At 37.7% G+C, this 14931-nt stretch overlaps 1 protein-coding gene across 5 annotated transcripts in view; it reads left to right on the forward strand.

Annotated features, from left to right (window-relative positions):
• The window catches only part of GALK2 (galactokinase 2), a 210383-nt gene that overhangs the window by 153425 nt on the left and 42027 nt on the right, over positions 1-14931 (forward strand). For 4 of the 5 annotated variants that reach the window (XM_001369845.4, XM_007479935.3, XM_056810173.1 and 1 more), the window contains 3 exons: positions 3395-3493; positions 4528-4680; positions 9465-9675. In XM_001369845.4, the coding sequence (XP_001369882.1) occupies positions 3395-3493; positions 4528-4680; positions 9465-9675 (463 nt within the window). The remainder of the gene's footprint in view (positions 1-3394; positions 3494-4527; positions 4681-9464; positions 9676-14931) is intronic. The other variant, XM_007479936.3, reaches the window with a different exon arrangement.

Raw genomic sequence — 14931 nt, forward strand, 5'->3', positions numbered from 1 at the left:
TATATAAAATTTTTATGAGAATAACTTACACATGCATAGAGCACATCCCTGATAAGGGTATTAGATAGGAACAACAAGTAGACATCTACACTATCACACAATTAAGATGTAAAGAATGTAAGATCCTACTCTAGTTATTGTTTCTTGACCAAAAAAAAAAAAAACCCACAATTTGGTTCATAATGCTTACTTGAAGGCATATTTGCCACAAGGTGTCGCCAATGTGTATTCCAAAATTATGTAATATACTTTAAAGATATAACTGAGATAAACTTGTTTAATGACTCTCTGATTATTAATATCAGGCAAGGCATAAAATGGGATAAGGGAGCATATACATATATACAGTACGCATGCATATAGACCTCCCAAAGGTGTTTGTAACTACCAGGAAATCTAATTCAACATTAAAATCAAAGATAAATTCTTCAGAAAGAGGGAGGTCTTCAGAGACTCCTGTTTGAGGATGACATGCAGTAAGAGTCTTTTTTATTTTTTTAAACTCTTACCTTCTATCTTACAATCAATACTGTATATTGGTTCCAAGGCAGTGATAAGAGGGGTAGGCAGTGGGGGTTAAGTGACTTGCCCAGGATCACACAACTTGTAAATATCTGAAGTCAGATTTGAACCTAGGACCTCCCAATCTGTAGGCTTAGTTCTCAATTCACCGAGCCAGTTAACTGCCCCTCCCCCCCATAAATATTCTTAAATTAGATTTGTAATCACTGTAAAGAGATTGATCTCACTATTCATTTCAGAGAAGGGCAAATGACAGCAAGAAAAGTAAGCCAATGAAGAATGCCTGTTACTCAGGCTATGATGTAGTCATATTTACGGGTCTGTAAAGCTTAGTCATCAGTGCATATAACTTTGATAAGTATTCAGATGAATAACAAGTTTCTCCCAGAATTAGAGAGATTAGTCTGTATTTCCCATATGTAAAATCTAATCATCTTTTTAATGACTATATGTTGAAACAAAAATGACTTCCTAAAATAATTAATTTTTTTTAACAAAATTTTTTTTGGTTTTTATATCATACACTTCCCAATATAGTTGGTCCCCCTCACAGAATGCCGTTGAGGAAAAATAATACAGCAAAACTCTCTGCCACATTGAAAGAGTTTGATATGATATAAAACTCTGCTTCCTTTACCTCAGGTGAAGATTGCTCTTTCTATTTAAAAAAAAAATTAAGTGTTTTAGTATATAGGGGCTCTTTTTATCATCAACCTTCTTTGCTAATGGATGGGATTTTTGAGTCAAAAATTATAGACATTTTAGTTACTTTGCATGGTTCCTAATTGCCTTCCAGAATGGTTGTATCGATTTCATAGCTCCACTAACAGTCCATTATTGTACTTCTCTTTCTATACACTTCTCTTCTTTTGTTATCTTTTCCAGTTTGCTTGGTGTGAGGTAAAACCCTTAGTTATTTTGATTTGCATTTATCTTGTTATTAATGAGCAGTGTTTCTTATGGTTGTTAATAGTTTACAGTATTTCTTTTGAGAACTGTTTGTTCCTTTCCTTTAACTGTTGATCTAATGGGGAACGACTTTTGGTACTCCTCTCATGGCAGCCAGGTGGCATAGAGCACTGGTCCTGAAAAGTGCTTATCACAGTGACTAATACATAGTAGGTGCCGTGTCATTAGGATTATTCAATTAACAATTCTGTTTGGGTGATTATATCTGGCTATGAAGCATGGAACATGACAGTCTCAAGTATTTGTATTTATGATCATCCTAAGGGAAACAGAGTTGCATGGTAGATACAAACAGATTGTTATAAACTAAAAATCAGTAATTATAAGAAAAACTGTCATAAATTATGCCTTCAAAAAATTGTATGATCAAAAAAAGAATGTGGGATGGTTACTGGCAAGCCTAAGGGATAGGTGATGCATAGTGTACTTCATTGGCATCTTTGAGATTGGGACTGAAAGTAAGAAAGGCCCCACATATTAGTTGTCCCATCTCAGTGGCTAAGGCATTGGAGGGAGTACATAGGAAAGAATTAGGTAGGAGGGGTAGGCATGGATAGATTAGAATTGTTTTGATTTATGTTGTTGGAGGACATTCCCACACTAATGTTATCACAAGCCTTTCTTGGTGTCTCAGCCTGGTTCAGACCTGACCTTTGAAGGTTCTAAGCAGCAGAATGTATGCTTTATTTAGCAGGTTCCACCAAACTGAAGCAGTTCCATTTGTAGATGTAGAGAGTGGAATGTTTGTCTGTTAATGTAGAAAAAGTCTAGCTTACTTTGGAGAAGCTTAATCATTGCAGTCACTGTAGGAAGAAGACAGTTTTAGACATAGCCATTCCAAGACTATTTAATGCATAGGTTCTTAACTTTTTTTGAGTCTTGTATCCCTTTGATTGTCTGGTGATTCCTATGGACTTTTCAGAGTAATATTTTAAAGCATAAAGTAATGCACATAGGATTGGGGAAAATCAATTATATTGAAATACTAATTAAAAAAAAATTCATGGACTGTAGGCCAAAAGCTCATGGTCTAAAAGGTTGTAGATATGACATGATCTCTTTTAGTGAAGAAAGTATCTACATCGATTAAAATCAATAACCTTTAAAGTATAAAATAATATCACATATGATATAAAAGAGAACCATCACTAAGTCAAGCCAAATTGCAGATACTACATTTTTAGGTAGTATTTTTTTATTCTTCTGTTTCTTCAATTCAGTTTAATTTAATTAATATATTTATTATTACATATAACATACCAACATAATATGTTATATGATATAAATATTAATATATAATATATAACAATTTATTAAATATAGTTTATTTTATTAAACTTATTAAAGGAAATTATTAAACATTTATTATTTCTTTGGATAGTATAAAAATGAAATTTATGGGTATCTGTTTCATTGTTAGGTCCTTGATTATTAATATTTTAGATTTTTGTCTCTCCTTCCACATTTTATTTAAATGTCTGTATTTGACATTTGTACAAATAACCATTGTTACAACTGCCTAAAACTAAGGGTATAAATGGACACTGACTATTTTATACTCATACTGCTGAGAAAAGTTGACAATGTATTTACTGTGCATCATCATTGGGCACATTCAGTAATGATTTTAGACCCATAAGAAGCTAACTTTTTGGTTATATGATTCATTGAGACCAATTTATAATGGTTTTCTGGATACACACAACACACCCAGTGTTGCACAATTGATACAGAGAACAAAGTAGATGGGTTTGCTGTGTTACGTTTTACTGACATTACAACTTTTTTCTTTGCATAGCCCCTTCAGTTATTTTGTGGAGTGGAACAGTTGAGAAATTAAGATACATAAGGGAAGAAGTATATTTCTTCTTTACTTAAAATATAAAATAATTTTTACTCCCAGACAGAACTGGCGGAAATTTGTACCAAGAGTGAACGTTACATTGGCACTGAAGGAGGAGGCATGGATCAGTCCATATCATTTCTTGGAGAGGAAGGAATGGTAGGTGACATTGACCTATCTGGAAGTACCATTGTGAGAAACCATATAGAGAAGGCATTAATATGTCCAAGACATTTAATCATGGACAAGTCCAATCAGACTTGGTCTTTCAGACTTCCTTACACATTCCCCAAAAACCATTGTTTCTCAAGCTCATCCTTAAGTTTTTATCTTTCAATGCCACTAGTTTTGAACTCTTGACTATTTAATTTCTGTCTCTTAACACTTTAATGGTATTTTTTCATTCCACTTTCCCAATTGGCCTTTTCTCTTTTTCTTTTATACCCATTTTTCTTTATTGTCTAGCTTAAGAGATTTCTTAATATTCTTGTGTTGTCTATCATAGCTCCCTAAACTTCTCCATCTTGTGTTCTTTCCAAATTCCCTTGCTGGTTTTTAAACCCAAATGTTAGTTCCTTTACCACATGTATTTAGAACCTCTCTTTCTATAATTTCTCTTTAGTAATATTTCTCTCTATAAACATTTTAGGGCTTAGGCTGTGGGGAAGAAAATGTTGACAGTCAGCCAGAAGTAGATTCCTATGCTAGTTGCCACTTCCCCTTGGCTATCAGTTCCCTCAAACAGGGTGGAACTTTTTGATTGCTGTCCAGAAACTGCCCACTTCCAAAATAGATGCAGACATTTCTTCTGAATTTATACCATTCTCAATAATGCATTAGCTTCCTACAGATTTGACTGTCCTTCAAGAACACCTGGATTATTTCTTATTTAATATATGTTGTTGAAGTATGTTGCTTGAATTTAGATTCCCAAAGCCCCCAGCATAGAAAAGGAGGGGATTTTCTTCAGCACAAAGACATTGCTTGAGCTAGTCATTAAGAAGACCTAAGTGGCAGGTTTGAAAACAATGGACCTGAACTACATATAGACGAGTTATTTGGTTTGTCCAGCCTAGATAGCCATCCAGGCCAGCTAGGAGAGTGTGAAAGAATCTTTTTTGTAGTGATTATGGATCTGAGCCTTTTCTAGGTTCTAATGAATATCAACTTCTCTGTCATTTTTTTCCCAAAAGGCCAAGTTAATAGAATTCAATCCTCTGAGGGCAACTGATGTCCAACTTCCAAGTGAAGCAAGTTTTGTGATCGCTAACAGTTGTGTTGAAATGAACAAGGCAGCAACTTCTCATTTCAATACTCGTGTGATGGAATGTCGACTAGCTGCAAAGGTAGTAAACTTTGGCAAATTGTAATGCACGTTTCAGGTAGGCTTGATCACTCTCCACGATCCCAATTACTCTGATGCCACATCTTTTTGTGTAATGCTACCATAAAGCACAGGGAAGATTTTGCTCTTGGAGGATGACATGTTGAAACAACATCCCACTTGTTCCCTTGTCTTCCTCACCAGTCTTCCATGGTGATAATCTTTCGACTCCCAAATGTTATTTGAGCACAACCTGACTCCCCTCCCCAGCTCCTATCCCCTCAAAACCATCTCATTGTTTTGTCGGACTTAGCTTTCTCTAATATCCCTAGATTGTAGAATTTCCTGTAGAATGGAAGGGGGTAGGATTCTGTCCTGATTTCTGTTTCCAATATGATTTGTAGATAGCCATCATGAACTATTATTGGCTGGCTTCTGGGGCAGGGTTTACAGGGAGGAAGGAGCAGAATGTCTGTGTATAAGTCTTTATAAGGCACAATGTACATTTGAAAGGCATGTGCAGTGCCGTTTGAAGGTTTGAAGTCATGTAGAAAAGGGTGAAACTTGTCATGGAGTGTGGCCAATAGGGAGAAAGAGGAACTCCAGTGTGGAGTGAATACAAATTGTTTCCTTCTTCCAAGAACAGTGGCAGCTTCAACCCCTGACTTTATCTGTAGGGTTATAACATCCCTCCTATCTTCCAGTCTTCTCACTGTCAGCTGTACTGCTCATACCTCAATGCTGAATGGAGAAAGCTTTGGGTTCAGCATGGCCCATGATGTTTATCAGATTTCACCAAGCCCTTGGGGAGACAGGAGTCAAAAGGGAGTTCCAGCTAGTCTTCGCTCTAATGCATGGAGACCCCTAACTTTTGCTAGGCAGTCTTTAGTTTGTTTCTGTCCTTTTTTTTTCCTTATTGCCTACTATGTACCTGGTACTGTAGGACACTAGGAGATATAAAAGGAGTCTCTGTGGGTCAGAAGAAAGAACTTTGCAATTGGAGTAAGAGGATCCAGGTTTAAATTCCAGTTCTGCTACTTAAAAGCTCTGTGATTATAAGATATTCAAGGAGCATATCAACTTTAGTCATAACTTTAGAAATCTGCCTGTTTTACGGCCCCAGTCTAAAGTGGAGGAAACAGTCTCAGAGAATTTAAGTGACTTCATTAACATCCCATATAGAGCTAGTGTAAATCAGAGCTGAGATATTTGAACCAAGGTCTTCTGATTCCAAGTCTCCTGCTCTTTCCAAAACGTGATATTCTCCCTCAAACTTTTGTTTACCATTTTCATATGTGGTAGAATCAATCTTAAAAGCTATTACAGAAGTAGTGAGTGGATCAAAACATTAATGAATTGTGGTAGGATCCATCTCATGACTCTTATAGAAGTAGAGTGTGGATTAAGAAATTAGTGAGTAATGGACAGGCTACTTTGACTTGGAACTAGGAGAACAACCTCAGACACTAGCTGACCATGGGCAAGTCATTTGGCTTCTGTTTTCTTCTCTTGAAAATGAGAAGATGAGACACAATAGTTTTTAAGATCCCTTCTAGCTTTAAATCTTAGGGTCAGATCTAGAGTTGGAAGGGTCCTGAGAGGCCATCAAGACCAGTCTCTTCATTTTATAGATCTCAGAGAAGGGAAATGACTTGCCTAGGACCATACAGCTAGTCATTGAGGCTAGAATCAAACCACCATGCCACATAATGCTGGTGCTAAATGTTGGCAACTTATCCATACTATGAAGATATTAATATTTCTTCTGGTATCCACTGCTGAGTGGAGAGGGATTTAGGAGAAATCAGATGTAACCCTGAACCCATAAATGGCAAACTCCCTAACCAATGCTTTGACCTTGAGAAATAGCAATCTTATTTACTTCCCTCATCTGTAAATCATCTTGCTGTCTCCAGAGCCAGATTTCAAAGGGTCTCAAGTGGGTTTCCCTGTTCCACTCCTTGAATTGTGTGCTGCTCAGCTGCTCATAGGAAATTACAGTCAATGTTGAGTGCATGTGGTAGATTTCATCGGTAATTGAAATGCACACCAAATTGGCTGCGTGGACCTTCCAGATGAAAGCTAAGTGGACAATTGGGCTAACCATTAGCAAATTGCGGATGTAGTTGGATTGAATGTGAAATTCTGTAAGTCAGTGCCTCTGTGTGCAGATCAATCACACATAGGAAAGAGGAGGCTAGCTTTTGAAAACTGAGCCCTGGAGCCATTTTCCTGCTTCTTACCTACCCAGATGCTGTGGGTTCTGCTACCCCAGAGAGGGTGTCTGGAGAAATATGAATTCTGGGATGAGGATTTGGGACTTCGGTGTTGAATAATAAAGAGAGTAAAGACTAAGATAACATTTTTTGACATGTCTGAACAAGCAAGGCTCACTTGGCAAGGTTCCTTCCAAGATTCTCTCATGCTTTTCCTTGCCTCTCTCTGATTGTTTATTTCCAAATTTAAATATACAGCAACACTTTTTTTTTTCTAAGGGTTAAGCTGTGGCATGAACTTATGTGAGTAGATGCAAGTAGATTGCTATATAGTTTGTAAGATACAATTTTTCTCTTATGAGTTTTCGGATTAATATAAGTGTCTATTTGACTTCACCTTGTTGGGCTCAGGGATTATGCTGAGAGAGGCCATTGGCCTTGGGGACTGTCAGGCCGGTACCCAAGCAGCAGCTAGCACAAGTCTGTATGGTCTATAGAAAGCAGTGGACTTGATGCAAGATGTGAGCTCAAATCTCAGCCCAGCCACTTAATAGCCATATGCTTAAGTTAAGTTATTTGCCTTCTCTGAATCTTAATTCTCCCATTTATAATATGGAAATAATGATACTTATACTCAGGGTGTATCTGTTTACCTTATACAGCTGAAATGAGGAGCTCCAGCACCTAGCACTGTGCTTGGCACACAGCTTAGTGCTTAATAAATGCTTGCTTATTGATTGACTAACTTAGTAATATCTTTGGGCAAGTTAATTAACTCCTCTCAACATCCTTTTCACCATCTGTAAGATGGGGATGAGGATGCTTATATATTCTACCTTAGTTCAATACTATTGAGAATCAAATAAGATAGTATATGCAAAGTTCATTGTAAGCCATACAGTGTCAGTCATTTAATAAATGTCAACATTTATTAAAAGCTTACTATGTCCCAGGAAGCTAGATGACTCAGTGGATAGAGTGCTAGGCCTGGAGACCTGAGGAAGACCTGAGCTCAAATCCAGCCCCAGATGCTCCCTAGCTGTGTGACCCTGAACAAGTCATATAGCTTCTTTGCCTTTATCCCCTGGAGAAGGAAATGGCAAACCAATCTTTGCTTAGGAAACCCCAAATAAGGAAACAAAGAGTTGGATACCACTAGATGACTGACCAATAAATATCCCAGGCATTGTGTTAAGCCCTGTGGATACAAAGAGGGGTAAAAGATAGCGTCTTCTCTGGAGGAGTTTACAGTCTAATGGAGAAGCAATATGCAAAAATATCTATACTATATGAATATCAGCTATTATCATTATAAACATTAGATCCTTAAGCCAGATTGAGAAGAGTAACAGAAAAACAATGTCATTTAGAATAAGGCTTAGATTTATTTCTGTCCTTTAAAAACAGCTGTAAAATGAACTATAAAATGTGTTAGACAAAGGATGCTATTGTCTGATTTCCCAGGTCATCTTTAAAAGCATTAACTCTTTTCAAATGTACAGTCTGAGGTTTTTAAGGGTATCATTGAATAAAAGGGCTTTTTATGAACATTTCCCTGAAATTAATGATCTTAACCAAAATAAAAAGTTCTTTTGGTACACCCTGCTTCCTTCACAGAATAAGGAAAATCTAATAATTGGTACTGCAGTAGAATAAATCAATTGCACATTTCCTTATGAAGTTTTCTCTTTTCTCCATCCTTGTTCCTTTTTCACTGTTTGCTCTCTCTGAGCTTGCCTTGCCTTGGACCCAGGGAACAAAGCTTGACTGGACCTAGCGTTTGTTGTAAGGACTAGGGGAGAGGCACTGTCAGGGCTCAAGCATTCCCCTCCTGTTTTGAATCTCAGCCCCTTTTGGAGGGCCCATGCAGTAGCCTGTGGTCTAAAACATGGTGGACTAAAGGAGAGATAATTGAAAGAGGGAAACATTCTGATTTTGAGGTGCCTAAAAGAACTATTTCAACAAGTTCCTCCTGTCCCCTAGAAATTGGTGCATGCTTAACTCAGATTATTCTTTCAAAGAAACCAGACTTTTTTCTTGAGAAGGGAAAACCAGGCTTCATCATACCACCCATTGAATGAAAATGATTTTCATGAAGTCCACAAACATCCAAAAATTCAAATTCATTAATTATCTTCTAAGTGACATTTAGTAAACAGGAAAAGTCCTAACAGGTCATTAATGCCATAACTCCCTCAGACCTGGATCATGTAAGATTAGAGTAGTTTTCTGTGGATTTTATAAGGGTAGAGTATAATAAGAATAAAGCATCTGCTTAGGGACTAAAAATGCAGAACTGTCCATGGAAGTAGCCCTGTGGGAAAGGAGGGACAGGCATATACCCACAAGAGACAAGAGTTCTTTGTGAAGGACAAAAACTTAATTTTGTTGGTTTTTGAACATCTGTCACATAAGAATAGGAAATTCCAAACATCTGAACCCACTCTGTATTTCTGAGCAATAATGGGGAGCTTGGATAGCTTGAGTAGAAAGAAATTCATCTTCATGTTGAATTTTGCTAATTAAATCATGGCCTGTTGATTTCTGAATAGAAATTTATCATCATCATCATTTTGATTTGAATTTGCAGTTCCTGGCTAAGTACAAAGGCTTGAAATGGAAAGAAGTCCTGTGCTTGAAGGAGGTACAGGTCAAATTAGGAGTAAATCTGGAGGAAATGTTGCTGCTAGTGGAAGAAGTCTTCCATTTGGAACCTTACAGCCCAGAGGAAATTTGCAATTGCCTAGAAATTAGCCTGGAGGAGCTCAGGACCCAAATCCTTAGCAAGAACACTCAAGATGGTGAGTACTGAGAATTTCCAACCACAAAGGGGCTGCTTTCATTGCTTGACCTTTAGTATATGGTCAAGGCTCAAGTTCCTAAATTACTTGTATCAATTTTGAAGCATCCTGTAATAAAAATCTAGGTATCTAATTCCTTGGCCTTTCCTGTTTCTTTTCCCACACATTTTCTACCCTTTGGCTACTTTATTACTACTAGGAAGTGATTTTCAGTTAGAAAAGTATCTCTTAAGTGTTGTGTTAATATAGCCAAGGAGATCAGTGAAGATTCAACTGACTTATGACAAGGCTGGATGGTTTCCACCATAATCTGTGATCTGCCTTTGATAACATCATTAGATTTATATTAATTTCTCTAGGCATCATATCTGGCAACATCAGAAACTGAACATGGAGGTAGAAGGTAATGGGTTTATGGACAGATTGCAACTCCTTTGGTACTAGTTGGCTTAGAAATTTAAGGTGGTCCATTTGATGGAGGGCAGACCTACTGAGACTATCAGCTCTTAGCTCATAGCCCTTCATCGGGGTCTGATTAGAGTCATGCCTTACACCCAGATCTTTTGACATGTTGCTTAGCTTTTTCTCTACTATACCCTTCTGTTCCTCTTGTATTGCAAAAATTGGTGCCATCATTTCCTTCATTTATTCTCTTTCTTTTCCTATTATCCATACCCTAGAACAGATTCTCATTTCTTTCCTCTTGAACTATTGTAGTTACTTATAGGTTGGTTTTCCTACTGAGCCTTTCCACGTTGTCCTTCAAATTAACATTCACGGTGCTTGCCAGATTTATCTTCTTTCCTATAGTTCCTAAGAAAAGACAGCTTGTGAAAGGCAGCTGCTGCCCTTAGTTCTGGGAGAAATAGGAGGAAGGGCATGTGGTGAGAAGGAGGGTAATCTTGGGGATAGAACGGTGATGAAATGATGTCAGAGAACCAAGGCTACAGAGAGGTAAGCCATTAGATGATAGGGATCAAATCAAATTATTAACATGGGAACTATATGACCAAGTCTCTGGAATTTGATTTTAAAGTTAGGAAGAGCTCTATAGAGAAATTTCTCTTCTAAGGCAGTAACTAACTAAGAGAGGCATATAGAGCATTTAGGGACGACTTCATGAGAAACATGAAAATTTGTTTTCTATTCATAGCAATGCTCTTGTGTTCTATGGCTCATCTATAAAGTAGTCAAAAGCTTTCCTGTTTACTGTTGTTTTTTAAAGAAATCCTTCCCTTCTGTCTTAGATTTGATACTAAGTATTGGATCCAAGGCAGAAGTGGTGAGGGCTAAGGTAATTGGGGTTGTGACTAAGTGGCTTGCCCAGGGTCACACAGCTAAGAAGTTTCTTGGACCAGATTTGATCCCATGATCTTCCATCTCTAGGCCTGGTTCTCTATCCACTGATTCCGACCCTAACTGACCTTTTCCTCTTTAATTGTGAGCCTTCCTTCCTTATTTGGCCTGGATCTATGGTAACATTTGGTATAGGGAGATATTTCTCCTCCCTCTTCACTCCAATGAAGAAACTCTTCTGTCAATTCATTTTGGGCACTGAGAAGCAAAGGACTTGCCTAGGATCATATAATCAATAAATTTAAGTGCCAGGCCTTACAGTCAGGTCTTCTGACACATTGGCTGCATCTTTACCCACTACAACATGTTACCTCTTTCATATTACAGAAAGTCATTTCCTCTATTTGTTCCCTCTTTCTAACACCCACTCCCTAGTCTACATTCTCCTTTCTTCCCTTTCCGACTGTTGCAGTTAATTTTTAGTAGACCTTTCCTACTGAGTCTTAACATTCTACCCTTCAGATCCTCACTCAGAATGCTTTCTAGACCTATTTTCCTTCCTTAGGCCTGTATATTTGTACTTCCTCAGTAGTTCTTAAATCTTTCTTTCCTGGCCTTCTAGACCTACTGTCATTCAGGCCCACCTAGCCTTTGCACCTGTATCTTATATGCCTTCACCTGTTCTGGGCTGTAGTAGAACTGAAGGTCTTTGTGCCTTCTTTCCTGTCTGTCTTTACTCACACTCATTTCATGCCAAACAAAAGGAACTCCTATTTTACTCAACAGTAATATTAATAATAATGGCTAACTTTGATAGAATTCCTACTCTGGGCCAAGTACTGGACTACATATACTCTTTTAAAAATTCATTTACTTATTTTTAATTGATTAATTAATTTAGAATATTTTTCCATGGTTACACGATTCATGTTCTTTCCCTCCCTTTTTCTGTCCCCCCTCCCAGAGCCAACAAGCAATTCTACTGGGTTTTACATGTATTATTATTCAAAACCTATTTCCATTCTATTCATATTTGCAGTAAAGTGATCTTTTAAAGTCCAAATCCCCAATCATATACCCATTGAAACATGTGATCAGTCATATCTTTTTCTTCTGCCTACATACACTCTTTACAATTAATATCTTCTCACAATAATCCTAGTAGGTAGATGTTATTGTTACATTTTGCAAAAAAAGAAACCAAAGCAAAGATTAAGTGATTTAAATCTAGCGTCCCATAACTAGTAAGTGACTGAAGACTGGAGCTCAGGTCTTCTTGATTCCAGCTATTCTACCCATGATATTACCTAGCTGCCCCAGGCAGTAAACTTACAGAACTCTATCCTGACTTAATATAAACTCTTCTGCTAAGCAATAGAAATCTTTTCACAGGTTGACACTGGCTTATTTGAGGCTACTTCACATTGCTCTTCATGTATTCTGTGTTCTGAGCTAGCCTATTTGTTGTTCCTTGATCTTGGAATTAATTTTTCTGGCCTCTTTTCCTTTTTACAGACTGTCCCTCATATCTGTAACTGCAATTCTTTCTCTCCTCAGCCTCTTGGAATAACTAGTTTCTTTCAAGCCCCAACTCAAAGGTTGTCTTCTTCCTGGTGCCTATTCTGATTTTCCCAATTGTAGTGCTTGCTTTCCTTAATGTGGAACCCACATCTTCACAATTATTGTTAGTGTATTCACTGTATGATGATGTTTTCTTCCTGTAAAATGTTGAAATCTCCTTGAAGGTAGGGTTTTTTTTTTTGTCTTCCTGGGGCCATCATAGGACAATAATCCTTTTGAATGAACAGACTAATATTTATTCACTCCATATACCACTGTACAAATCTGTTACTCTTGGCAGACTTGATCTACTTACAGATTTTGGTCATATTCCCATCTCTGTCCCTTATTCCTCTTAATTGAAGTATCCTTCCTCTTTACTTTTGCCTATTCAGGTGTTATCTATTCTTCAGGCCCAGCTAAATTCTTACTTTTTCTATGCATCTTCTCCAACCACCCTTTCTTCCCCTCTCTCTTTCTGTCTTCTGCCTCTCCTACATTTGCTATTCAATCTGCTCCCCCTTTCACCTTTTTTTCTCTTTCTCTTAGAACTGTGGGTTACTTTGCATTATTCTGTCATAATATTTTTTATTATCTATTATTGTTTTAGACTTCTTGAGTGAACTCTTATTTCATCTTTGTATCTCCAGCACCTTGTACACTAATGGTCCTTAATAAGTAATTTTTGATTGCAATTAGAAGACACAGATAACTCGTCCCAGAGAGGATAGGAGAGAGGATAGGACTTGGGACAAATACTTTGACATTTAACCTGTAGGTATTTGGCATTTTTTGGTCACAGTGTAGTGTATTTAAGAAATAGCTGAATGCTTCCAGGATTCTTGTCCAGTTCATCATAGATAGCTTTCAACACCCATTATTTGATAAACAGAGTTTGGATTATTTTTCCGTGTTATGAATGGGAGTTGTGTTGGCAGTCTACCAGTTCTCGTCACAGTTTATGAAGACAGGTCACAAATATTGGCCAACATTTCTACAGTTTCAGCCTGAGTTCCTTTGGAACCCTTGGGTGACTGCCATTGAGTCTCAGTGATTTATTTCCACTTTGTCAATTATGTTTAGAACATCCTGTCTGCTTACCAGTGTTTGATTTTTCCAGTTCAAAAGATAGATTGGGAGTCTTCTAAACCTCTCAGTAAAACTGATGCAAAGTTTGAGTGTTTTGCTGTCAGTTTTTCATTCTTAGACCATGCCTTTTGTTCATCAATAATTAAATTAATTGGAATCAAAGTGGTCCTTTGACACTCCAGTTAACTTCCTATCTTTGATATATTAGACGAAACTTTTATTATTGACTACATAATCCCTTTTCAAGTGCTACTAAAATGCACTTTGATCTACCTATAGTTCATATATGTGAATTTTGTGGGCTTCTCAATTCTTTTCATTTATGCAGACCTTCCTTCCTCCCTCCCTTCCTCCCTCACTTCCTCTCTTCCTTCCTCTCTTCCTTCCTCCTTTCCTCCTTTCCTCCCTTCCTCCCTTCCTCCCTTCCTCCCTCCCTCCCTTCCTTCCTTCCTCCTTTCCTCCTTTCCTCCTTTCCTCCTTTCCTCCTTTCCTCCCTTCCTCCCTTCCTCCCTTCCTCCCTTCCTCCCTCCCTTCCTTCCTTCCTTCTTTCCTTCCTTCCTTCCTTCCTTCCTTCCTTCCTTCCTTCCTTCCTTCCTTCCTTCCTTCCTTCCTTCCTTCCTTCCTTCCTTCCTTCCTTCCTTCCTTCCTTCCTTCCTTCCTTCCTTCCTTCCTTCCTTCCTTCCTTCCTTCCTTCCTTCCTTCCTTCCTTCCTTCCTTCCTTCCTTCCTTCCTTCCTTCCTTCTCTTCTTTTTCTTCTTTTTCCTAATATAGAATAATCAGATTGCTTACCATTTCAGTGAAGGAAGAGGGATAAAAGGAATTATGGGAGGGAGAGAATTTGGAACTCAAAATGTTAACAATTATTTTTACATGTAATTGGGAAAAAATAAAATATTAGAAAAAGATAATTAAGAGGGGGCAGCTAGGTGTCTCAGTGGATTGAGAGCCAGCCTAGAGATGGGAGATTGATCCTGGGTTCAAGTCTGGCCTCCTAACTATGTGATCTTGGGGAAGCCACTTAATCCCCATTGCCTTACCCTTATTACTCTTTTTCTTTGGAACCAATACACTTTATTGATTTTAAGACAAAGGGTAAGGGCTTAAAAATGTTTTTAAAAATTTAAGAGAATGAGAGGAAAGGAAATTAAGTGCCTATTGTAAATGACCTCAAGGAGTTAAGCTACAAAAAGGAGGGAAAATACAAAATGAGAACTAACAGAAATGGGTGTATCACATGATGGTTTTTTGAGGATGGGGGGAATTATGAACATGTTTGTAGATAATAGGAAGCAACCAATAGACAGGGAGAGA

Source organism: Monodelphis domestica, chromosome 1 (genome assembly GCF_027887165.1).
Source record: "Monodelphis domestica isolate mMonDom1 chromosome 1, mMonDom1.pri, whole genome shotgun sequence".
NCBI lineage: Eukaryota > Metazoa > Chordata > Mammalia > Didelphimorphia > Didelphidae > Monodelphis > Monodelphis domestica.